Consider the following 24,135-nt stretch of genomic DNA (forward strand, 5'->3'; position numbering starts at 1 on the left):
CTCCTCTCTCTGTCTCTCTGTCTCTCTCTCTGTCTCACTCTCCCCCTCTCTCTCTCTCTCTCTCCTTCTCTCTCTCTCTCTGTCTCTCTCTCTCTCCCGCCCTCTCTCTCTCTGTCTCTCTCTGTCTCTCTCTGTCTCTCTCCTCCACACCCCAGCCTCGTCCATGCTGTCCCACAGGTTTGTGACGGTGCGTGGGGGCAGCCCTGCGGCCCGGTCGGGTCAGATCCAGCCGGGTGACCAGCTAGAGGCAGTGGAGGGGCGGTCTGTTGTCACCCTGCCTCACAGAGACCTGGCACAGATACTGAGACGGGCCGGAAACACACTCAGACTCACCATCATACCAAGACTTAACACCAGTGAGTGATGTACACTGAACGCTAAAGATCCCTTATTTATGTCACTTGTTAAATCCACTTCAATCAGTGTAGATGAAGGGGAGGAGACGGGGTTAAAGCCTTGACTATTGAAACATGGATTGTGTATGTGTGCCGTTCAGAGAGTGAATGGGCAAGACAACAAAAAAATGTAAGTGTCTTTGAACAGGGTATGGTAGTAGGTGCCAGGCGCACCAGTTTGAGTTTGTGTCAAGAACTGCAACGCTGCTGGGGTTTTTCACACTCAACAGTTTCCTGTGTGTATCAAGAATGGTCCACCAGCCAAAGGGCCTGCAGCCAACTTGACACAACTGTGGGGAAGCATTGGAGTCAACATGGGCCAGCATCCCTGTGGAAACGCTTTCGACACCTTGTAGAGTCTCATGCCCCGATGAATGGGTTGTCCTGAGGGCAACTCAATATTAGGAAGGTGTTCCTAATGTTTTGTACACTCAGTGTAGATACCAAGCTCTAACACCAGTCAGGGACATATATATAAGTATTCAGACAACCTTTCCTTCTTCCACGTTTTGTTACTTTACAGCCTTATTCTAAAAATGTATTGAATAAAAACATTTCCTTATCAATCTATACACAATATCCCATAATGACAAAGCAAAAAACAGGTTTTTAAACATTTTTGCTAATTTATATATAAAAGAATATATTAAAATGTATTTACATAAGTATTCAAATCCTTTGATTTGAAATTGAGCTCAGGTGCATCCTGTTTCCATTGATCATCCTTGAGATGTTTCTACAACTTGATTGGAGTCCACTTGTAGTAAATGCAATTGATTGGAAATTATTTGGAAAAGCACACACCTGTCTATTCAGCTTTGACTTAAATCGGCTTGAAAATCTATGACAAGACCTTTAAATACATTTGCTAAAATTTCTAAAAGCATGTTTTCACTTTGTCATTAAGGGGTATTGTGTGTAGGTGAGTGACAAATCATCGATTTAATAAATGTTGAATTCAGGCTTATTCCACATCAAAATGTGGAATAAGTCAAGAATACATTCTGAAGGTACTGTATGTTCTGGGATTCATCCGATGACATTAAGGAGTTTACCACATCAGTCACCAGCTTCAGTAATAAGTGCATCGACGACATCGTCCCCACAGTGACCGTACGTACATTTCCCAACCAGAAGCCATGGATTACGACAAGATCGAATTCTACTACACCGGCTTTGATACTTGTCGGATGTGGTCCTGTGTGGCTCAGTTGGTAGAGCATGGTGTTTGCAACACCAGGGTTGTGGGTTCGATTCCCACGGGGGACCAGTACGGAAAAGAAAACAAATGTATGAAATGTATGTATTCACTACTGTAAGTCGCTCTGGATAAGAGCGTCTGCTAAATGGCTAAAATGTAAATGTAAAATGTGTCAGGGCTTGCAAACTATCACTGATTACAAATGGAAACCCAGCTGCCCAGTGACACAAGCCTACCAGATGAGCTAAATGCCTTCTATGCTCGCTTAGAGCCAAGCACACAGTTGTTACCAGGATGCATGTGCTGACCAGCTGGCAAGTATCTTCACTGACATTTTCAACCTCTCCTGGACTCGGTCTGTAATACCTACAATTCTCAAGCAAGTCCGTGTGCACAAGAATGCCAAGGTAACATGTCTAAATGACTATTGACTCGTAGCACTCACATCTGTAGCCATGAAGTGCTTTGAAAGGTTGGTCATGGCTCACATCAACACCATCATCCCTGAACCCACTCCGATTCGCATATCGCCCCAACAGATCCACAAACAACGCAATCTCTATTGCACTCCACACTGCCCTTTCCCACCTGGGCAAGGGGAACACCTATGTGAGAATGCTGTTCATTGACTACAACTCAGCATCCAACACCATAGTGCCTTCCAAAGCTCATCAATAAGCTAAGGACCCTGGGATTAAACACCTTCCTCTGCAACTGGATCCTGGACTTCCAGGCGGTCCGCCTGAAGGTGGTAAGGGTAGGCAACAATACATCTGCCTCACTGACTTTCAACACGGGGGCTCCTCAGGGATGAGTGCTTTGTCCCCTCCTGTACTCCCTGTTCACCCACGACTGCTTGGCCAAGCACGACTCCAACACCATCATTAAGTTTGCAGACGACACAACAGTGGTAGGCCTGATCACCGACAACGATGAGACAGTGTGGTGCCAGGACAACAACCTCGCCCACAACGTAAATCAAGAAAAAGGAGCTGATTGTGGACTAAAGGAAACGGAGGGCCGAGCACGACCCCATTCACATTGACAGGGCTGTAGTGGAGAAGGTTGAGAGCTTCAAGTTCCTCTGTGTCTACATCACTAAGGATCTATCATGGTCCAACACAGTCATGAAGAGGTCACGACAACGTCTCTTCCCCCTCAGGAGACTGAAAAGATTTGTCATCGGCCCTCAGATCCTTAAAAACTTCTACAGCTGCACCATTGAGAGCATCTTGACTGGCTGCATCACCGCCTGGTATGGCTAATACTTGGCATCCGACGGCAAGGTGCTACAGAGTGTAATGCATACGGCGCAGTAAATCACTGGGGCCGAGCTCCCCTGCCATCCATGACCTCTATACCAAGTGGTGTCAGAGGAAAGCCCAAAAATTGTCAAAAGACTCCAGCCACCCTAGTCATAGACTGTTCTCTCTGCTACCACACGACAAGCAGTACAGATGCACCAAGTCTGGAACCAATAGGAACCTGAACAGTTTCCACCCCCAAGCTGTGAGACCAGTAAATAGTTAGTTAAATAGCTAGCCGGAATATCTGCATTGACCCTTTTTCCGCGAACGTTTTTTTGACTCATTACATATGCTGGTGCTACCGTTTATTATCTGTCACTTCCTAGTTATATGTACATATCTACCTCAACTACCTGGTACCCCTTCACATCCACTCAGTACTGGTGCCCTGTGTATATAGCCATGTTATCATTGACTCAGTACTGGTACTCTGTGTATATAGCCATGTTATCATTGACTCAGTACTGGTACTCTGTGTATATAGCCATGTTATCATTGACTCAGTACTGGTACTCTGTGTATATAGCCATGTTATCATTGACTCAGTACTGGTACTCTGTGTATATAGCCATGTTATCATTGACTCAGTACTGGTACTCTGTGTATATAGCCATGTTATCATTGACTCAGTACTGGTACTCTGTGTATATGCCATGTTATCATTGACTCAGTACTGGTACTCTGTGTATACAGCCATGTTATCATTGACTCAGTACTGGTACTCTGTGTATATAGCCATGTTATCATCCACTCAGTACTGGTACTCTGTGTATATAGCCATGTTATCATTGACTCAGTACTGGTACTCTGTGTATATAGCCATGTTATCATTGACTCAGTACTGGTACTCTGTGTATATAGCCATGTTATCATTGACTCAGTACTGGTACTCTGTGTATATAGCCATGTTATCATTGACTCAGTACTGGTACTCTGTGTATATGCCATGTTATCATTGACTCAGTACTGGTACTCTGTGTATACAGCCATGTTATCATTGACTCAGTACTGGTACTCTGTGTATATAGCCATGTTATCATCCACTCAGTACTGGTACTCTGTGTATATAGCCATGTTATCATCGACTCAGTACTGGTACTCTGTGTATATAGCCATGTTATCATTGACTCAGTACTGGTACTCTGTGTATATAGCCATGTTATCATTGACTCAGTACTGGTACTCTGTGTATATAGCCATGTTATCATTGACTCAGTACTGGTACTCTGTGTATATAGCCATGTTATCATTGACTCAGTACTGGTACTCTGTGTATATAGCCATGTTATCATTGACTCAGTACTGGTACTCTGTGTATATAGCCATGTTATCATTGACTCAGTACTGGTACTCTGTGTATATAACCATGTTATCATTGACTCAGTACTGGTACTCTGTGTATATAGCCATGTTATCATTGACTCAGTACTGGTACTCTGTGTATATAGCCATGTTATCATTGACTCAGTACAGGTACTCTGTGTATATAGCCATGTTATCATTGACTCAGTACTGGTACTCTGTGTATATAGCCATGTTATCATTGACTCAGTACTGGTACTCTGTGTATATAGCCATGTTATCATTGACTCAGTACTGGTACTCTGTGTATATAGCCATGTTATCATTGACTCAGTACTGGTACTCTGTGTATATAGCCATGTTATCATTGACTCAGTACTGGTACTCTGTGTATATAGCCATGTTATCATTGACTCAGTACTGGTACTCTGTGTATAGTACCATGTTATCGTTACTCATTGTGTATTTATTATTACGTTATTTTACTTTTCTATTATTTCTCTATTTTCTTTCTCTCTTCATTGTTGGGAACGATCTGTAACTAAGCATTTCACTGTTAGTCTACACCTGTTGTTTACAAAACATGTGACTTGCTTTGAGTACACTCTAACAGACACACATGTATCCATGCACGTCACAACCTCAGTTAGCTCAAATCTGTTACTCACTTACAATTTAGTCATTTAGCAGACACTCTTATCCAGAGCGACTTACAGTAGTGAATGCATACATTTCATACATTTTTTTTTTCTTCTGTACTGGTCCACCGTGGGAATCGAACCCATAACCCTGGCGTTGCAAACACCATGCTCTACCAACTGAGCCACACGGTTCTTCACACCATAGCAATTCAAATAGAGGGTGTATTTCTCCTCTAGGGAAACAGTACCATGGACTTCCCACCTAATCTCGGTTAACCCAGAACCAAAAAATGTTGCGTAATTTGGAAATCGGTTTGATTAAATTCTGGGTCTGTTGGTGTTCGAAGTCTCTACCCTCACAACAAAACAAAAAAACTCTCAGCCATCCCTTCTCGACAGCATCTACGGTTTACGCACAGATATCTGTCCACTAGAGATTACTCCACACCCAATTGTTTTCTACTGTAAACTCTATCATCTCTTCACTTTCTTAGCTATTTCTGTCTCCTTTAGACTCCTCTAGTATGTCAGAAGGCCCAGAGTTAGACTCTGGTGGCAGGACAAGGAAAGGTCACAGAGGGAGGCCCAAGGTGAGGCTTGTATGTGCATTTTGATTTAACCATATACATGATACATCATTTCAGATCATTTCCTCTCTAATAAGTTGTTGTCTTTATAATTGCCTTGTCAATACCGGAGCAATTGTGACATATTTCTGTCCTGTAACTCTCTCTCTCTCTCAAACTGTCTCTCTGTCTTTCTCTCTCTCTCTCTCTCTCTCTCTCGCTCTCTCTCTCTCGCTCTCTCTCTCTCTCTCTCTCTCTCTCTGTCTCTGTCTCTCTGTCTCTCTCTGTCTCTCTGTCTCTCTCTCTCTCTCTCTCTGTCTCTCTGTCTCTCTGTCTCTCTCTCTCTCTCTCTCTCTCTCTCTCTCTCTCTCTTCCTCTCCTTCTAGCAGCAGGACCAGTGTTACTATAGTGTAGACCTAGAGAGAGGTCCTACAGGTTTTGGCTTCAGTCTGCGTGGGGGCAGTGAATACAACATGGGCCTGTATGTCCTGGGACTGATGGAGGGAGGACCTGCCTCGCGCAGCCACAAGATACAGGTGAGACAGACAGCTAGGTGTGTTGGGACTGATGGAGGGAGGACCTGCCTCGCGCAGCCACAAGATACAGATGAGACAGACAGCTGAGTGTGTTGGGACTGATGGAGGGAGGACCTGCCTCGCGCAGCCACAAGATACAGGTGAGACAGACAGCTAGGTGTGTTGGGACTGATGGAGGGAGGACCTGCCTCGCGCAGCCACAAGATACAGGTGAGACAGACAGCTAGGTGTGTTGGGACTGATGGAGGGAGGACCTGCCTCGCGCAGCCACAAGATACAGATGAGACAGACAGCTGAGTGTGTTGGGACTGATGGAGGGAGGACCTGCCTCGCGCAGCCACAAGATACAGATGAGACAGACAGCTGAGTGTGTTGGGACTGATGGAGGGAGGACCTGCCTCGCGCAGCCACAAGATACAGGTGAGACAGACAGCTAGGTGTGTTGGGACTGATGGAGGGAGGACCTGCCTCGCGCAGCCACAAGATACAGGTGAGACAGACAGCTGAGTGTGTTGGGACTGATGGAGGGAGGACCTGCCTCACGCAGCCACAAGATACAGGTGAGACAGACAGCTGAGTGTGTTGGGACTGATGGAGGGAGGACCTGCCTCGCGCAGCCACAAGATACAGATGAGACAGACAGCTGAGTGTGTTGGGACTGATGGAGGGAGGACCTGCCTCGCGCAGCCACAAGATACAGGTGAGACAGACAGCTAGGTGTGTTGGGACTGATGGAGGGAGGACCTGCCTCGCGCAGCCACAAGATACAGGTGAGACAGACAGCTGAGTGTGTTGGGACTGATGGAGGGAGGACCTGCCTCGCGCAGCCACAAGATACAGGTGAGACAGACAGATGGTGTGTGTTGGGACTGATGGAGGGAGGACCTGCCTCGCGCAGCCACAAGATACAGGTGAGACAGACAGCTAGGTGTGTTGGGACTGATGGAGAGAGGGCCTGCCTCGCGCAGCCACAAGATACAGGTGAGACAGACAGATGGTGTGTGTTGTGTAGGTAAGACAGACAGCTGGGTGTGAGTAGCTGAGTGAACAGCTGGTGGAGTTAAATGGTGACAGCATAACAGACAGTAGGGAAGGGGGAATACCTAGTCAGTTGTACAACTGAATGCCTTCAAATGAAATGTGTCTTAAACTTTTAACCCAACCAACTCTGAATCAGTAACCCACACCCAGGCGGTAGTGCTGTTGTTGTGGTTGTGGTTGTCGTTGTGTAACCTGTATTGTATTCTTGCTGTGTAGGTGAGTGACCAGCTGGTGGAGATAAACGGTGACAGTACAACAGGAATGACCCACAGCCAGGCCGTAGAGCAGATAAGAAGAGGAGGACATCGTATACACCTCGTACTGAAGAAAGGAAACGGATACGTCCCAGACTATGGTAAGAGACAGGGATACGTCCCAGACTATGGTAAGAGACAGGGATACGTCCCAGACTATGGTAAGAGACAGGGATACGTCCCAGACTATGGTAAGAGACAGGGATACGTCCCAGACTATGGTAAGAGACAGGGATACGTCCCAGACTATGGTAAGAGACAGGGATACGTCCCAGACTATGGTAAGAGACAGGGATACGTCCCAGACTATGGTAAGAGACAGGGATACGTCCCAGACTATGGTAAGAGACAGGGATACGTCCCAGACTATGGTAAGAGACAGGGATACGTCCCAGACTATGGTAAGAGACAGGGATACGTCCCAGACTATGGTAAGAGACAGGGATACGTCCCAGACTATGGTAAGAGACAGGGATACGTCCCAGACTATGGTAAGAGACAGGGATACGTCCCAGACTACGGTAAGAGACAGGGATACGTCCCAGACTATGGTAAGAGACAGGGATACGTCCCAGACTATGGTAAGAGACAGGGATACGTCCCAGACTACGGTAAGAGACAGGGATACGTCCCAGACTATGGTAAGAGACAGGGATACGTCCCAGACTATGGTAAGAGTCAGGGATACGTCCCAGACTATGGTAAGAGACAGGGATACGTCCCAGACTATGGTAAGAGACAGGGATACGTCCCAGACTATGGTAAGAGACAGGGATACGTCCCAGACTATGGTAAGAGACAGGGATACGTCCCAGACTATGGTAAGAGACAGGGATACGTCCCAGACTATGGTAAGAGACAGGGATACGTCCCAGACTATGGTAAGAGACAGGGATCCGTCCCAGACTATGGTAAGAGACAGGGATACGTCCCAGACTATGGTAAGAGACAGGGATACGTCCCAGACTATGGTAAGAGACAGGGATCCATCCCAGACTATGGTAAGAGACAGGGATACGTCCCAGACTATGGTAAGAGACAGGGATACGTCCCAGACTATGGTAAGAGACAGGGAAGGGAGGAAGGATACGTCCCAGACTATGGTAAGAGACAGGGATACGTCCCAGACTATGGTAAGAGACAGGGATACGTCCCAGACTATGGTAAGAGACAGGGATACGTCCCAGACTATGGTAAGAGACAGGGAAGGGGAGGAAGGAAGGATATGTCTGATTGATCCGTTTCTTATTGATTGGTAAGCCTTGTTCACATGGGCAGTTTGAAGCTAGCTAGCAAGCAACATGATGTGCCAAATAACAGCCTAAAAACCACCTGAGGTCAAATAAATCCGATTTGACCGTTCAGACAAGTCGCAAAGCCAAGGAATCAGATTTGTATCTGACTTCACACCACCTACGAAAGTGGTTTGATGTGTTGCTTGAAATATCTGATTCTATGTGCTTTTTGCATATCCGATTACAACCTGTTATTTTTCCTGCAGTCTAAACAGCCAAAAAGCACATAGAATCAGATATTTCAAGCAACACATCAAACCACTTTCGTAGGTGGCTTGAAGTCAGATACAAATCTGATTCCTCTGCTTTGCGACTTGTCTGAACGGTCAAATCGGATTTATTTGACCTCAGGTGGTTTTTAGGCTGTTATTTGGCACATCTTGTTGCTTGCTAACTAGTCTGCTGACAATTTCACAAGAACATGTGGTAACTAACTAGCTTGTCGATTGTTTACAAATAAATTAGGGAACGTGCTAGAAAAGGTAAACAGCTACCTAGCTAGTTAGATGACTGCTGTGACTAGCCAAAAAAGGACTTGTTTTGAACGTTGAATCATGTTTGATTTTGAACATTCCAAAGCAACTCGGAAATGTCCATGGCAGACATTGTTATCACCTTAGCTTTCTACATACCGTAACTTCTGAGTGGTGGAGTTTGTTTTGTATGGCCCGGTGCACCGGGTGAGCGGAGTTTGCTCATTTTAGACCATTCCATTGGCCTCCACCCACCCGGGGCACCGGGCCATGCAAAATGAACACACACAAATCTGATTTGTTCACTTGTTGACTGTTTGGACAGTCAGTATTCCAAAACGGATTTGAGCATTAAGGCCTAAAGTGTGAACAAGGCTTTATTGACCTATTCAAAAGAGTCACTTCTTTCATTTATTTCCTCTAACCGGTGTCTTCTTTCTCGCTGCTAAGAGTCTTACTTCCTGTCTTGACTTTGAACACTTTGGTTTTCTTCTTTCTCTATTTGTCTTTCTCCTGACCCAACTTGTGGTCTTTCCTTCTATTTTTCTCTACCTTTCTCTCTTTTTCCTTCTCTCCATCTACTTTTCCTTCTCTTTCCTCCTCCCTCTCCATCCCTCCTTCCCTCTCCTCCTCCTCCTCCTCCCTCTCAGTGGAGCTCTCCAGCCTGTCTCTGTGTATGACCAACTCTAAGCAGGGAGAGCCTTGTTTCTATGTCATCGGCAGAACAGAGAATACGCGGTTGGTATCCCTTCCTGTTAGTCTTTCATTCTCTTTGGTTTATTCTCTTCGTTCCTTTGGTTCTCTTCATCCCTACATCCCTTTGTGTTCTAGAACTCTTATTTCTACATCCCTTTGTGTTCTAGAACTCTTATTTCTACATCGCTTTGTGTTCTAGAACTCTTATTTCTACATCCCTTTGTGTTCTAGAACTCTTATTTCTACATCGCTTTGTGTTCTAGAACTCTTATTTCTACATCCCTTTGTGTTCTAGAACTCTTATTTCTACATCCCCCTGTGTTCTACAACTCTTATTTCTACATCCCTTTGTGTTCTAGAACTCTTATTTCTACATCCCTTTGTGTTCTAGAACTCTTATTTCTACATCCCTTTGTGTTCTAGAACTCTTATTTCTACATCCCCTTGTGTTCTAGAAATCTTATTTCTACACCCCTTTGTGTTCTAGAGGTCTTCACATTGACATTTGCCATTTACAGACCCTTTTATCCATTCTAGTATGCATACCTGATCCCTGCTGGGAATTAAACCCCCAACCTTGGCTTTGCTAGTGCCACCCTCTTACCAACTGAGCCACACAGTTGGGACCACATGTCCTTGTTGCCCTGAGTTACGTGAACAAGAGGTATCTCATATCTCCCGCTGTATTTGCTCTTGCAGTTGAATTACAAGCAGTGAGTCGTCGCTACGGAACAGAGTTATTTATGTGTCACTCCTGTAATCCAACAGTAAAAAGTGCCATTTCAATTCTTAAAGCCTGCAGCTATAATTATAAATATAATTATAAATATAATTCAATAACAGGCCTTCTTGTTCAGCCTGCATCTGTCCTTATGAATGTAGCTATTTCAGAACAAACATCAGCCATGTTTATCTCAGTGAGTGATTTACCTTAGGCTTGTTGAAACAAAGAGATTAAAATGAAATGAACATACAGTAACAGTCAAAGAGTTTGGACACACCGAGTCATTCCAGGGTTTTTCTTTATTTTTACTATTTTCTACATTGTAGAATAATAGTGACGACATCAACACTATGAAATAACACATATGGAATCATGTAGCAACCAAAAGAGTGTTAAACAAATCAAAATATATTTTATATTTGAAATTATTCAAAGTAGCTACGGTACCCTTTGCTTGATGACAGCTTTGCACACTCTTGGCATTCTATCAACCAGCTTCATGAGGTAGTCACCTGGAATGCATTTCAATTTACAGGTGCGCCTTGTTAAAAATGTATTTGTGGAATTTATTTCCTTCTTAATGTGTTTGAGCCAATCATTTGTGTTGGCAGTAGGGGTGGAATACAGAAGATAGTCCTATTTGGTAAAAGACCAAGTCCATATTATGGCAAGAACAGCTCAAATATAGAAAGAGAAACAACAGTCCATCATTACTTTAAGACATGAAGGTCAGTCAATACGGAAAATGTCAAGAACTTTGAAAGTTTCTTCAAGTGCAAAGACAATCAAGTGCTATGATGAAACTGGCTCTCATGAGGACCGCCACAGGAAAGGAAGACCCAGAGTTACCTCTGCTGTAGAGGATAAGTTCATTAGAGTTAACTGCACCAAATAAATGCTTCACAGAGTTCAAGTAACAGACACATCTCAACATCATCTGTTTAGACGAGACTCCGTGAATCAGGCCTTCATGGTCGAATTGCTGCTAAGAAACCACTACTAAAGGACACCAATAAGAAGAGACTTGCTTGGTCCAAGAAACACGAGAAATGGACATTAGACCGATGGAAATCTGTCCTTCTTGAGATTTGAGATTTTTGGTTCCAACCGCTGTGTCTTTGTGAGATTCACTGTAGGTGAACGGATGATCTCCGCATGTGTGATTCCCATCGTGAAGCATGGAAGAGGAGGTTTGATGGTGTGGGGGTGCTTTGCTGGTGACACTGCCAGTGATTTATTTGGAGTTCAAGGCACACTTAACCAGCATGGCTACCACAGCATTCTGCAGCGATACGCCATCCCATCTGGTTTGCTCTTAGTGGGACTATCATTTGTTTTTCAACAGGACAATGACCCAACACACCTCCAGGCTGTGTAAGGGCTATTTGACCAAGAAGGAGAGTGATGGAGTGCTGCATCAGATGACCTGGCCTCCACAATCACCCAACCTCAAACCAATTGGGAGGGTTTGGGATGAGTTGGACCGCAGAGTGAAGGAAAAGCAACCAACAAGTGCTCAGCATATGTGGGAACTTACAAGACTGTTGGAAAAGCATTCCAGGTGAAGCTGGTTGAGAGAATGCAAAGCTGTCATCAAGGCAAAGCGTGGCTACTTTGAGGAATCTCAAATATAAAATATATTTTGATTTGTTTAACACTCTTTTGGTTACTACATGAATCCATATGTGTTATTTTATAGTTTCGATGTCTTCACTACTATTCTACAATGTAGAAAACAGTAAACATAAAGAAAAACCATTGAATGGCTAGGTGTGTCCAAACTTTTGACTGGTACTATACTTGTTTCTAGCTCATATATATATACATACTTAGTGTTTCTAGATCATACCTAAATAAACATAGTGTTTCTAGCGCATACCGCAAAAATAAATAAAAAAATTAAAGAAATACAGTGCATTCGGAAAGTATTCAGAACCCTTTACTTTTTCAACATTTTGTTACGTTACAGCCTTATTCTAAATTGGATTAAATAGTTTTTTTCCCTCATAAATCTACACAGAATACCCCATAATAACAAAGCAAAAACAGGTTTTTATACATATTTGAAAATGTATGAAACTGAAATATTGCATTTACATAAGTATTCAGACCCTTTACTCAGTACTTGTTTAAGCACCTTTGAGCATCAGATTCTTGATCACCTCCCTGACCAAAGCCCTTCTCCCCCGATTGCTCAGTTTGGCCGGGCGGCCAGCTCTAGGAAGAGTCTTGGTGGTTCCAAACTTCTTCCATTTAAGAATGATGAAGGCCACTGTGTTCTTGGGGACCTTCAATGCTGCGGACATTTCTTGGTACCCTTCCCCAGATTTGTGCCTCGACGCAATCCTGTCTCGGAGCTCTATGGACAATTCCTTCAACCTCATGGCTTGGTTTTTGCTCTGACATGCACTGTCAACTGTGGGACCTTATATAGACAGGTGTGTGCCTTTCCAAATAACATCCAATCAATTGAATTTACCACAATCAAGTTGTAGGAACATCTCAAGGATGATCAATGGAAACAAGATGCACCTGTGCTCAATTTAGAGTCTCATAGCAAAGGGTCTGAATACTTATGTATAAAGGTATTTCTGTTTTAATTTTTAATACATTTGCTTAAATGTCTAAAAAACAGTTTTTGCTTTGTCATTATGGGGTATTGTGTGTAGATCGAAGAGGAACAAAAATAATTTAATCAATTTTAGAATAAGGTTGTAACGTAACAAAATGTGGAAAAAAGTCAAGGGGGCTGAATACTTTCCGAATGCACTGTATATACTGTAGTATATATCTAGTGATAAATATATATATATATCTTTTTTTTTTGCAACCACCAACCACAAGAGGATTAAAGATCCTGATCTCAGTGAGTATAGACAGTCTACTGCTGCTCTGCTAATCGTCAGAAGGGGGGACTAGAGGAGGTAGGGGCCCACGTGGATAACTGAGGGGCCCTGCCTTGATTGAGTAACTGAATAATAAAATATATTAAAAAATAAACTGCATGATAAATAAATGTGACTGGTCAAATGTGTGAGGCAGGGCCCAAGCCAATAGGGGGCACAAGAGGCAATATTTGTATTTGTTTTTATTTAAATTTGTATTTTTTAAATTTATTATTCTTTTTTTATCCAACCACAGGAGCCCGATATCAATGTTCAAAATACACCAGAGAGCAGAATGTAGCCACAGAGGATCAATAGTCCAGTTGGCACTTCCAAAATCAAAGAAGCGCCAACATAAAGTGTCTTATGTTGCCAGAACAGCTTCAATGCGCCTTTGTATAGATTATACAAGTGGACCTAAACCACGCCAGCAAAATGCATGCCATGCCATAACATATACTTTGTATCCTTTGTTTACTTAAGTGTTTCCTTTATTTTGTCAGTTACCGGCATGCCTACAGCCGCTGTAGTTTGGGCAGCATTTTCCACTGCTAGCTAATCTGTTTTGTGGCCATAGACATAATCCATAGAAGGGTTTTTTTTTTTTACCTTTTTCCCCTGGACATTTGACTGGTAAACTCATGGGTACACTAGCAATGGATGCCAGTCCTGACATGAATGGGAACTGCCGTCTACTGATTATATTTCTATGGTTGATTGCGGCTATCGGTTTGCCTTTTTTGCAGATTTCCAAAATACAATCGCAGTAAAAAATGTACAATTTTGGAAAGCAATCATCTACTGCTGAAAAGAGAAGACTAATCTGTCTGTTGAACAAATAGAAAAACATATTTTCCCAACAATTTGTAGCTAACAGCAGCACTGTTTTAGTAACACATTTCTAGGCTATTGTCACGACGATAACAAAGACCCTGGGCCTATGATTTGTTAATCCGGCCCTGGTTATCCACTGCTAGCTAATAATAATAATAATAGCTAACTAGTGTTTAACATTACTTGCTAACACTAATAGTCAGCTACTACAGATGAAAGGGATTAGCTAGTTATCAAAATTGTTGCTTGTACATTAGCTAATTAACTAGGTAGCTAGATAGTAAGTTAAGGCCTTAATACACTGGCAGTTTTGAGAGGCAATATTGCCAGCAATGGTTTCTGCGACTATTTTACATTGAAAATGATAAACTTTTTATTATCTGGGGGAATCTTGATTGGCTAATGGGCAATGTGTAAGAATCCTCTAATCAAAGCACAGATATTGGTCATGTGATACTTTGGAAAAACATGGCGACCGTATTTGTGCCGAAGCGAGAGAAAATCAACCCCCATGTTGGAGTGAGATGTTGATCATTCACATCTCATATGTTGCTCCAAGATGATATAATGATACATTAATAGATACTGTGTTCAGTTTGTCATGTCTAACTGCTGAATATATCCACGGTGGCGTGCAGTGGGACAAACAGGCTAATCCGCTAGCTCGCAAACGATGTAGATTTTACATTTCGTTTTTCGATTTAGATCGTTTTTTTTGTGTGTATAATAAGCTGGCTAGTTTGAATAACACTTACACTTCCTAGCTTAGAATTGTGAAGTAAAACATTTTCAAAATGTAGTTATCAGAGTTGTGGACTCGAGTCACATGACTTGGACTCAAGTCTGACTCGAGTCACACATTTGATGACCTGAGACTCGACTTGATAGAAAATAAAATAACTTGTGACTTGACTTGGAGCCTCAAAACTCCGGACTCGACTTTGACTTAAGACTGGCTAGTACTTTTCAGACTGGGCTAAGCTAGCCCGAGGCTAGTACTTTTCAGACTGGGCTAAGCTAGCTTGAGGCTAGTACTTTTCAGACTGGGCTAAGCTAGCCCGAGGCTAGTACTTTTCAGACTGGGCTAAGCTAGCCCGAGGCTAGTACTTTTCAGACTGGGCTAAGCTAGCTTGAGGCTAGTACATTTCAGAATGGGCTAAGCTAACCCGAGGCTAGTACTTTTCCGACTGGGCTAAGCTAACCCGAGGCTAGTACTTTTCAGACTGGGCTAAGCTAGCTCGAGTCAAGTACTTTTCAAATGGCGCTAGTAGATAATGTGTTTAGGACCTGAATATAGAAATCGTGTTCTGCAGGCCATTGCCCAAAATCCTGCATGTCAGTCCCTTTCACACAATCCCCCTATCACTGTTGGTCCTCCTCAGTGACCTCACAACTGAGGGGTTTTAACTTTCCTTTTGAGAATTAGAATCAGAAGTACAGTTTTATAGCTCATCACAATACTTCACCTCTTCGGGCAAATAGTACCCTAGACTGCCATGATCATATAGTTGAGCGTTCCAGATAATTCCTCCATCCTATTAGAAATGTCCCATCCACATAGTAGGATTTTAGATGTGCAGATAGATCAAAACCCAGTCTATTTTACCATATTACTATAGTCAATGGTAAGGTCCCTTTAGACCATAGAGACACTACCATCACTACTGTGGTGCCCACCAGACCATCTCATGGTGAGGCACCAAGGTTTCCCAGATCTCTTGACCCAAAACCCTGACTCCTACACATCCATCCCTGTAGCCATTTTGAATGCCTTGATGCCCTTGCCTCTTCGTTATCTGTGCCTCATTTTACAGACAACACCCCATCCAACGACTGTGATCTGAGGACCCCCTTTTTTTCCAGCAACGACGGAGTAACACACTTGGCCCTAAACACTGCTCCATAATTCCTGACCGTCAACGTTCCCTCTCCTCATGGTGTGCCAGTTGGGGTTGGTGCGCTGTCCAACTGTTGCCTGCCTGTATATAGCCTCCTGCTGCTCCACCGACAGAGTCATGCCAGCCAGGATGCCTGCAAGCCCCAGGGAGGGTAGCGGTTGTTTTGGCTCCTTCCACTGAACCTGCCCCTGGAGACAGTTCCTTAACCAGGATCCTCCTCTGTTGGCTCACGGGACAGAGGGTTGTAGTCTTCAGCCAGGTAAAGATCCTCCACTTGGTTGGGCATGACTGGCTTCCTCCACTCTGCATTCCACATCCGTACGGCCAATATTGTGAACCGGCAAAATAGTGCTGCATGGCTACACTGATGAGCTCCATGGGGGCATTTCCATGTTGTAGAGAGAATCCCCTGGTCACCTATAGAGACCTGCCAACAGGAAGTGGTCACCTATAGAGACCTGCCAACAGGAAGTGGTCACCTGTAGAGACCTGCCAACAGGAAGTGGTCACCTGTAGAGAGCTGCCAACAGGAAGTGGTCACCTGTAGAGACCTGCCAACAGGAAGTGGTCACCTATAGAGACCTGTCAACAGGAAGTGGTCACCTATAGAGACCTGCCAACAGGAAGTGGTCACCTGTAAAGACCTGCCAACAAGAAGTGGTCACCTATAGAGACCTGTCAACAGGAAGTGGTCACCTGTAGAGACCTGCCAACAGGAAGTGGTCACCTGTAGAGAGCTGCCAACAGGAAGTGGTCACCTATAGAGACCTGTCAACAGGAAGGCGGTTAAGTGACACATGACTTTGAACCTGGAAATGCATTAGCTGTAAGAAATGTACTATATAAATAGTTTGATTTAATTTATGAAATTACAGCTGGAGAATATTTAATGAACTGTAATTTTCACATGAGGACAAGTGAAGATTTTCCATCAACTTTCATTGATAATGTATCAATCATTTTAGTGGGAAGGATCCTCTGGATCAAGACTGTGTGAATCCATGTACCACTCTAAATAAATTAAGACTGTGCCTCTCAAGATTTGTCTCTGGTTATGAAACGACAATACAGGCTGTATGTCTAAACTAAGTACATTCTGAATGTCAATAGATTTTTACATTCATTCTCATCAATGACAACATTCTAGAACTGAGTTATCACTCATCGAAGTCTGGTATCCAGGGTAACCTGGTTAATGATTCTAGAATTGATTGAATTGACTATTTCCTTGTAGAATGTTGACAGCTGTATAAAACACTTTGTATTGTTAAGATGCTCAAACTTAACTTAATAGCTACAGGTGGGCGGCAGGGCAGGGTAACCTAGTGGTTAGAGTGTTAGACTAGTAACCGAAAGGTTGCAAGTTCAAATCCCTGAGCTGACAAAGTACTAATCTGTCGTTCTGCACCTGAAAGGGAGTTAAACCACTGTTCCTAGGCTGTCATTGAAAATAAGAATTTGTTCTTAACTGACTTGCCTAGTTAAGTAAAATAAAAAAACTTTATCCCTCATGCTGGCACAGACCGGTACGTTGCCCCTCACTATAGCTGCACTTCTCCACCTACCTGGCCAGACTTCAGGTGGTCTTCTCCACCTGGTCAGACTTCAGGTGGTCTTCTCCACCTGGCCAGACTTCAGGTGGTCTTCTCCACCTGGCCAGACTTCTAGTGGTCTTCTCTACCTGGCCAGACTTATAGTGGTCTTCTCTACCTGCCAGACTTCAGGTGGTCTTCTCCACCTGGCCAGACTTCAGGTGGTCTTCTCCACCTGGCCAGACTTCTAGTGGTCTTCTCTACCTGGCCAGACTTATAGTGGTCTTCTCTACCTGGCCAGACTTCAGGTGGTCTTCTCCACCTGGTCAGACTTCAGGTGGTCTTCTCCACCTGGCCAGACTTCAGGTGGTCTTCTCCACCTGGCCAGACTTCTAGTGGTCTTCTCTACCTGGCCAGACTTATAGTGGTCTTCTCTACCTGGCCAGACTTCAGGTGGTCTTCTCCACCTGGTCAGACTTCAGGTGGTCTTCTCCACCTGGCCAGACTTCAGGTGGTCTTCTCCACCTGGCCAGACTTCTAGTGGTCTTCTCTACCTGGCCAGACTTATAGTGGTCTTCTCTACCTGGCCAGACTTCAGGTGGTCTTCTCTACCTGGCCAGACTTATAGTGGTCTTCTCTACCTGGCCAGACTTCAGGTGGTCTTCTCTACCTGGCCAGACTTATAGTGATCTTCTGCCCTTTTAATGCTCTTATGCTCGTCCTTGAAAAATGCCACAAGGTTTGAAATAGATACCAAAGTCAACATACTTTACAAACAATTATTTAGGCTAAGTGAAACAAAATGATGTTTTATCTACTGCTCTGCTAACTAGCTAGCTAAAGTGTAGTCAGTGGCTAGCTAAGACAGAGAAAGGGGACGTTCATGGAGAAGGTATCTGATCGTGCTGGTGAACGGTAGCTGACATTGTCGACTAGAGATGACGTGCAGGAGCTTCCTGCGGGAAGTTGTAGTCTTTGCTGATAATTAACATTTAGAATTTCTTTTCAGTAAATTGAGGTGAATATATTGAGAGAACTCACCTTGTCCGAGAGAGAATTACACAGCTTTCAAAATGTCTCTCCAGGGTAAGCCTACACCAAACACAGACCTTAATATGAAATAGTTCAGAAATCCCAGACGCAAAAAAATGAATGAAAAAACTTGTCTAACCATTGCCGGGTTTCACCGCTAGGTTTTATGGGTATTATGACGTGTCCACCGTGCCAAACTATGGGACCACTTTGCTTACCCGTTGATGAGGGCAAGCTTTTATTATTGGCTTTTCTCTGATCGACTAGGAATGCCTTGAAGATCGGTTGGTCTGGTCTACGTGGATTACTCTACACGAAGCCAGTAGACAGTAGCCGCAGCATCACCCTTGCAAAACAAAAAAAAAAAAACTGCAAAAGATTGGCTAGTGAAACACACACTCTGATTAGACCAGTAAACTGTCAATCAATTACTAGTATACGCCTACTGGTCTTTTGCTTTGTAAAACTTACTTCAAATTGATAATTGACTTATAAAGCTTGCATTTGGAATTTGTTGTTAAAATACATTATTACTGTGGTGAAGACACACACCATTTTTATTTTTTTTATTTTACCTTTATTTAACTAGGCAAGTCAGTTAAGAACAAATTCTTATTTTCAATGATGGCCTACCGGGGAACAGTGGGTTAACTGCCTTGTTCAGGGGCAGAACGACAGATTTGTACCTTGTCAACTCGGGGATTTGAACTTGCAACCTTTTGGTAGGCACAGCTTGAAACTCCCACCAACGCAACATGCAACTATTTCAACAATTTTACTGAGTTACAGTTCATTTAAGAAAATCAGTCATTTGAAAAAATTCATTAGGCCCTAATTTATGAATTTCACTTGACTGGGCATGGGCGCAGCCAAGAATGGGCCTGGGAGGTTATAGGCCCACCCACTTGGGAGCCAGGCCCAGCCAATCGGAATTAGTTTTTCCTACAAAAGTACTTTATTACAGACAGAAATACTCCACAGTTTCATCAGCTGTCTGGGTGGCTGGTCTCGTACGATCCCGCAGGTGAAGAAACCAGATGTGGGGGTCCTGGGCTGGCGTGGTTACACATGGTCTGCGGTTATGAGGCCTTGATGGACGTACTGCCAAATTCTCAAAACGGTGTTGGAGGCGGCTTATGGTTGAGAAATGAACATTCAATTATCTGGCAACAGCTCTGGTGGACATTCCTGCAGTCAGCATGCCAATTGCATGCTCCCTCACATCCGTGACATTGTGTTGTGTGACAAAACTGCACATTTTAGGCCTTTTATTGTCCCCAGCACAAGGTGCACCTGTGTAATGATCATGCTGTTTAATCAGCTTCTTGGTATGCCACACCTGTCATGTGGATGGATTATCTTGGCAAAGGAGAAATGCTCACTAACAGGGATGTAAACAAATTTGTGCACAAAATTTGAGAGAAATAAGCTTTTTTGTGCGTATGGAACATTTCTGGGATCTTTAATTTCAGTTCATGAAACATGGGACCAACATTTTACATGTTGCGTTTGAATTTTTGTTAAGTATAATAAAATTAATTGGCTTAGCAGCCAATGTGTATTATTGTACATTACTATTAAAATAGTGCTCACTTATAGGAAAGGGGCATTGATTACAAGTTGCTAATTATCCCATAAAGCCATCACCGGACATCACATATTTTCATCTTCTTCTGTGGTTTGGTAACTTCCTGTTCGAAGTATGCGGTGTCCGTCTCACAACGGAGCCTTCAACCGCAAGGGGGCGTTGCGATTCCACTCTGTTGTGGACGTCTCCATTGAAATGCATGACATCCGGCGCAACGTAACGGAGTGCTTATGGGTAATGTGAACGAGGCTTTAGGTTCGTGACACTGTTTGGTGTCACAGTTTTTGCCCCAGCACCCAGCTAACACACCTGACTCCAATAATCACCTAATCATGATCTTTAGTTTAGAATGCAATTTGATTAATCAGCTGTGTTTGCTTGGGGTGGGGGGGTATGTGTGATACCAATCAGGCCCTAGAGGACTGGAGTTACCCAGACCTGCTAGTGTATCATACCCCTCTCCATTGCTCTGCCAGTTAATCAAGGCCTTAACATTTGCTAGCTAGTTAGCGAAGTAGGTTTTTCCTACTGCTAGCTAGTTAGGACAGACGTGCTAGCAAACATTAGCTGGCTACTAGATACTTAGCTAGCTAAGCAGCGTGCTTAGTCATCCTCTGTCCTCTGACAATAATTCTTTCACCCAATCTCTTCTGTCTGGCCTTTGCACACTTCTCATAGCCACGTCCGTCCTGATTCTTCCCAATACACTGTCGCATCATGTCAGTCAGTGGCAGCATAAAATTCTGGGTTCGTTCCAGATCGTCTTTATTTTAAAGATGGGCAGAGCTCACAAAGTCCGGAGGAATTTCTCTGAAACCAGTGAACCACACCAATAAATACGGAATGAGATCTTTCCAATGAGGCCTTCATTCCTGGAATAAATAAGTGTAGCAATACAACAACATCATCAAGGTTTCAAACGTGGGGCTAAGATGCATCATGGGAGTTGACCGTTTGTCTGAAAACCAACCATTTCTGTTCATGGGACAGAGCAACAATGCATCACACCCAAAAGTGAGAAAATAAACTGCGCAAGAATTGGTAAGGTTAATAGATGTAGGTAAATGGTAGTTCACTATTTGGCAAGCACTGACTGGTTATTGCACTGGTTTGACCAATTTGTTATAAACCATTTATTAATGGTTTATAATGCATTTACAAATCATTAAATAACTGTTAATAACGTAATTACAAACCCGTTATATATCCTTTTTACAAATGGAACCTTATTGTAAAGTGTTGCCTTTCATCCCAACTCACTGTCAATAGTTGTTTCATTATTTCAAACACTGTTTGTGACATCACATGGAAACTGTTTCTACTTGTGTTTTTCCCTCTAGCTCCCACTAACCTCTGTCTCTCTCTGCACCCCCCCTCCTCTCTCTCTCTCTCTCTCTCTCTCTCTCTCTCTCTCTCTCTCTCTCTCTCTCTCTCTCTCTCTCTCTCTCTCCTCTCCTCTCCTCTCCTCTCCTCTCCCTCTCTCTCTCTCTGCACCCCCCCTCTCTCTCTGTCTCTCTCTCTCTCTGCACCCCCCCTCTCCTCTGTCTCTCTCTCTCTGCAACCCCCCTCTCCTCTCTGTCTCTCGGCACCCCCTCTCCTCTCTCTCTCTCTCTGCACCCCCCCTCTCATCTGTCTCCCCCTCTTTCTGCCCTCCCCCCTTTCTCTCCCCCTCTCTCTCTGCCCACTATGGCTCTGCCTGTCCTCTCCCCCCTCTTTCTGACCCCCCTCTTCTCTATCGCTCTCCCTCTCTTTGCCCCCCCCCCTCCTTCTCTCTCTCTCTCCTCTCTCAGACCATGATCCCAGAGCAGTCTCCCCCTCCTCCTATCTCTACCCAGAGGAGCCGGGTGTGGTTGCAGTAGATAAAACACGCTCTCTGCCAACGAAGAGCGGAAGGGTGGATAGAGGAGGAGGACAGAGGGAGAGGGAGAAGAGAAGGAGGCAGAGGAAGGGAGGTAGTCTGGGTGGAAGGAGTAGCAGAGGAAGAGGAGAAGGAGGGCGAGGTACTCCTGACACAGACCTGGATTGGCCCGAGGAGGAGGAGGAGGACGAGGAGGCGGAAGAGGAGGAGGAGAGTCAGGTGATCAGCCACAGAGGTCAGAAGTCAGAGAGTAAGGACAACGGAAAATGTACCCAGAGTTTACCCAAGAACGTACTAAGGAACTCGGACAGACAGGAGGAGGTAGTGGAGACAGTGCCGGAGGTGAGACACAGCAAGGTCAAACAGAGGTCAAAACAGCTGAGGAACAGGACAACACAAAGTAAGAGGAGAGAGAGGGTAGAGGAAATAAAGGAGCTGAATATACACATACTTCCCTCAGCCAGTAAAACACAGGCGAAGGTAGGAGGCAGGGAAGGGGGGAGGAGGAAGAGGGATGGAGAAAGGGAGAAAGGGAGGGAGAGGGAGGCTGAGATGGATGTGAAGACAAGGGCTGCAGGACCTGTGGTGGAGGATTCTGGGCTGGAAAAAAGAGACAGACCCCCAGAGAAAGAGAGAGAGCGAGCTCCCTTCTCCTTCCTCATGCCACTGCAGGATGGAGACGCTGAGCTTTCTAATGCAGAGTCAGGGGCCTCAGGAGCCTCCGGGGCCAGCTTCTCTGACCAGGTCAGTGTGTCTGCCGCCAGTATCTCTGGATCCACCGCCGGGGCCCCACCCGGGTGGGGAGAACCCAGAGAACTGAGAGGGGACCCATGGAGCACCCAGTCATGGTGTCGGGCCACCAATGCATCCCATAATCCGGGCCCCTGGAGAAGTACACCCTCACGGGGGGCTACCTACGCCGGCCCCTGGATTAAACCCAGCCAGCAGAAACTGACTCAGGTGTTGATGGGACGCAGGCTGAGAGGAGGTATTGATCTGTAGATAAGAGGAAGAGAGGGACGAATGACTGTTCCTGTGGTGCTGATTAACAGAAGGAGTGTTGTGGTCTTTCTGATAACTTTCCCAAAGGCAGAAATCCTAGTTGGAGGATTCACAGATTTCCTGCTTATTCCCTCATAATTCCAGGGATCTCCAACCAGAATTTTTTGGGCAAGTTACCAGAATTTTGCAACCCTAGGTTTGACTGGCAAGCTCCTCCAACCTATCGTGGTCCTGACTGGTTTGACTGGCAGCTCCTCCAACCTATCGTGGTCCTGACTGTTTTGACTGGCAAGCTCCTCCAACCTATCGTGGTCCTGACTGTTTTGACTGGCAAGCTCCTCCAACCTGTCGTGGTCCTGACTGTTTTGACTGGCAGCTCCTACAACCTATCGTGCATTAGAGCCTAGGACAACAACAAGACAGGACACTCCCATGTCCACCGCACCCCAAATCCCCGTTAAGCCATCTCTTGATTAGGTCTCACCAGCCATGCCCATAAGTCTACCCACTACCACTGTCTTATCTATCTACAGTTAGTCCACCATCACCGTTGCTTGGTTACATTGGATCTACATTCTATATCATCATGAGTGGTATCATCTTCAACATAATCATTGTCATCAGAAATTTTTATTATGAAAATGCAAGTGGCAACAATATCAACAATTGCATATATCAACCCTCTCTCTACAAACCCACATGGAGTGTTTTAGCGCCACCTAGGGGCTGTAGTGGCGTACTATAGATCGAAGAGAGCAAAGCCACAACTACAGGATACTATAATATACTATTTCCTATTTGTTTCTATTATATAATTTTAGCATGCTATTTTATTTTGATGAAAAAAAAAGAAAAAAAAAAGATTACAGAGATTAAGATAAATGATCCAAGAGAGAAATGATTTGCCTCCTGCTTGCTTGCTTGGCCTGGATTGTAAAACTCTCCTTAAAGTATTTCGTATATAGTATTTTATAGTTGTTATAGATGGCTGGGGGACAGTAATTATACTGTTATATAAAGTTTATATACTGTAAGTATATTTACTATTATATATATATATAATGTATGTATGTAT

General features: G+C 44.3%; 1 protein-coding gene across 1 annotated transcript in view; it reads left to right on the forward strand.

Moving 5' to 3' along the window:
• LOC115165288 (membrane-associated guanylate kinase, WW and PDZ domain-containing protein 1) overlaps positions 1–23,469 on the forward strand; it is a 53,448-nt gene extending 29,979 nt beyond the window's left edge. The window contains exons 2-6 of the mRNA XM_029718333.1: positions 156–356; positions 5,360–5,445; positions 5,799–5,948; positions 7,206–7,344; positions 21,991–23,469. Of these exons, the coding sequence (XP_029574193.1) occupies positions 164–356; positions 5,360–5,445; positions 5,799–5,948; positions 7,206–7,344; positions 21,991–23,060 (1,638 nt within the window). The 5' untranslated portion in view covers positions 156–163 and the 3' untranslated portion in view covers positions 23,061–23,469. The remainder of the gene's footprint in view (positions 1–155; positions 357–5,359; positions 5,446–5,798; positions 5,949–7,205; positions 7,345–21,990) is intronic.
• Positions 23,470–24,135: the final 666 nt, after the last annotated feature.

Source organism: Salmo trutta, chromosome 28 (genome assembly GCF_901001165.1).
Source record: "Salmo trutta chromosome 28, fSalTru1.1, whole genome shotgun sequence".
Lineage (NCBI taxonomy): Eukaryota > Metazoa > Chordata > Actinopteri > Salmoniformes > Salmonidae > Salmo > Salmo trutta.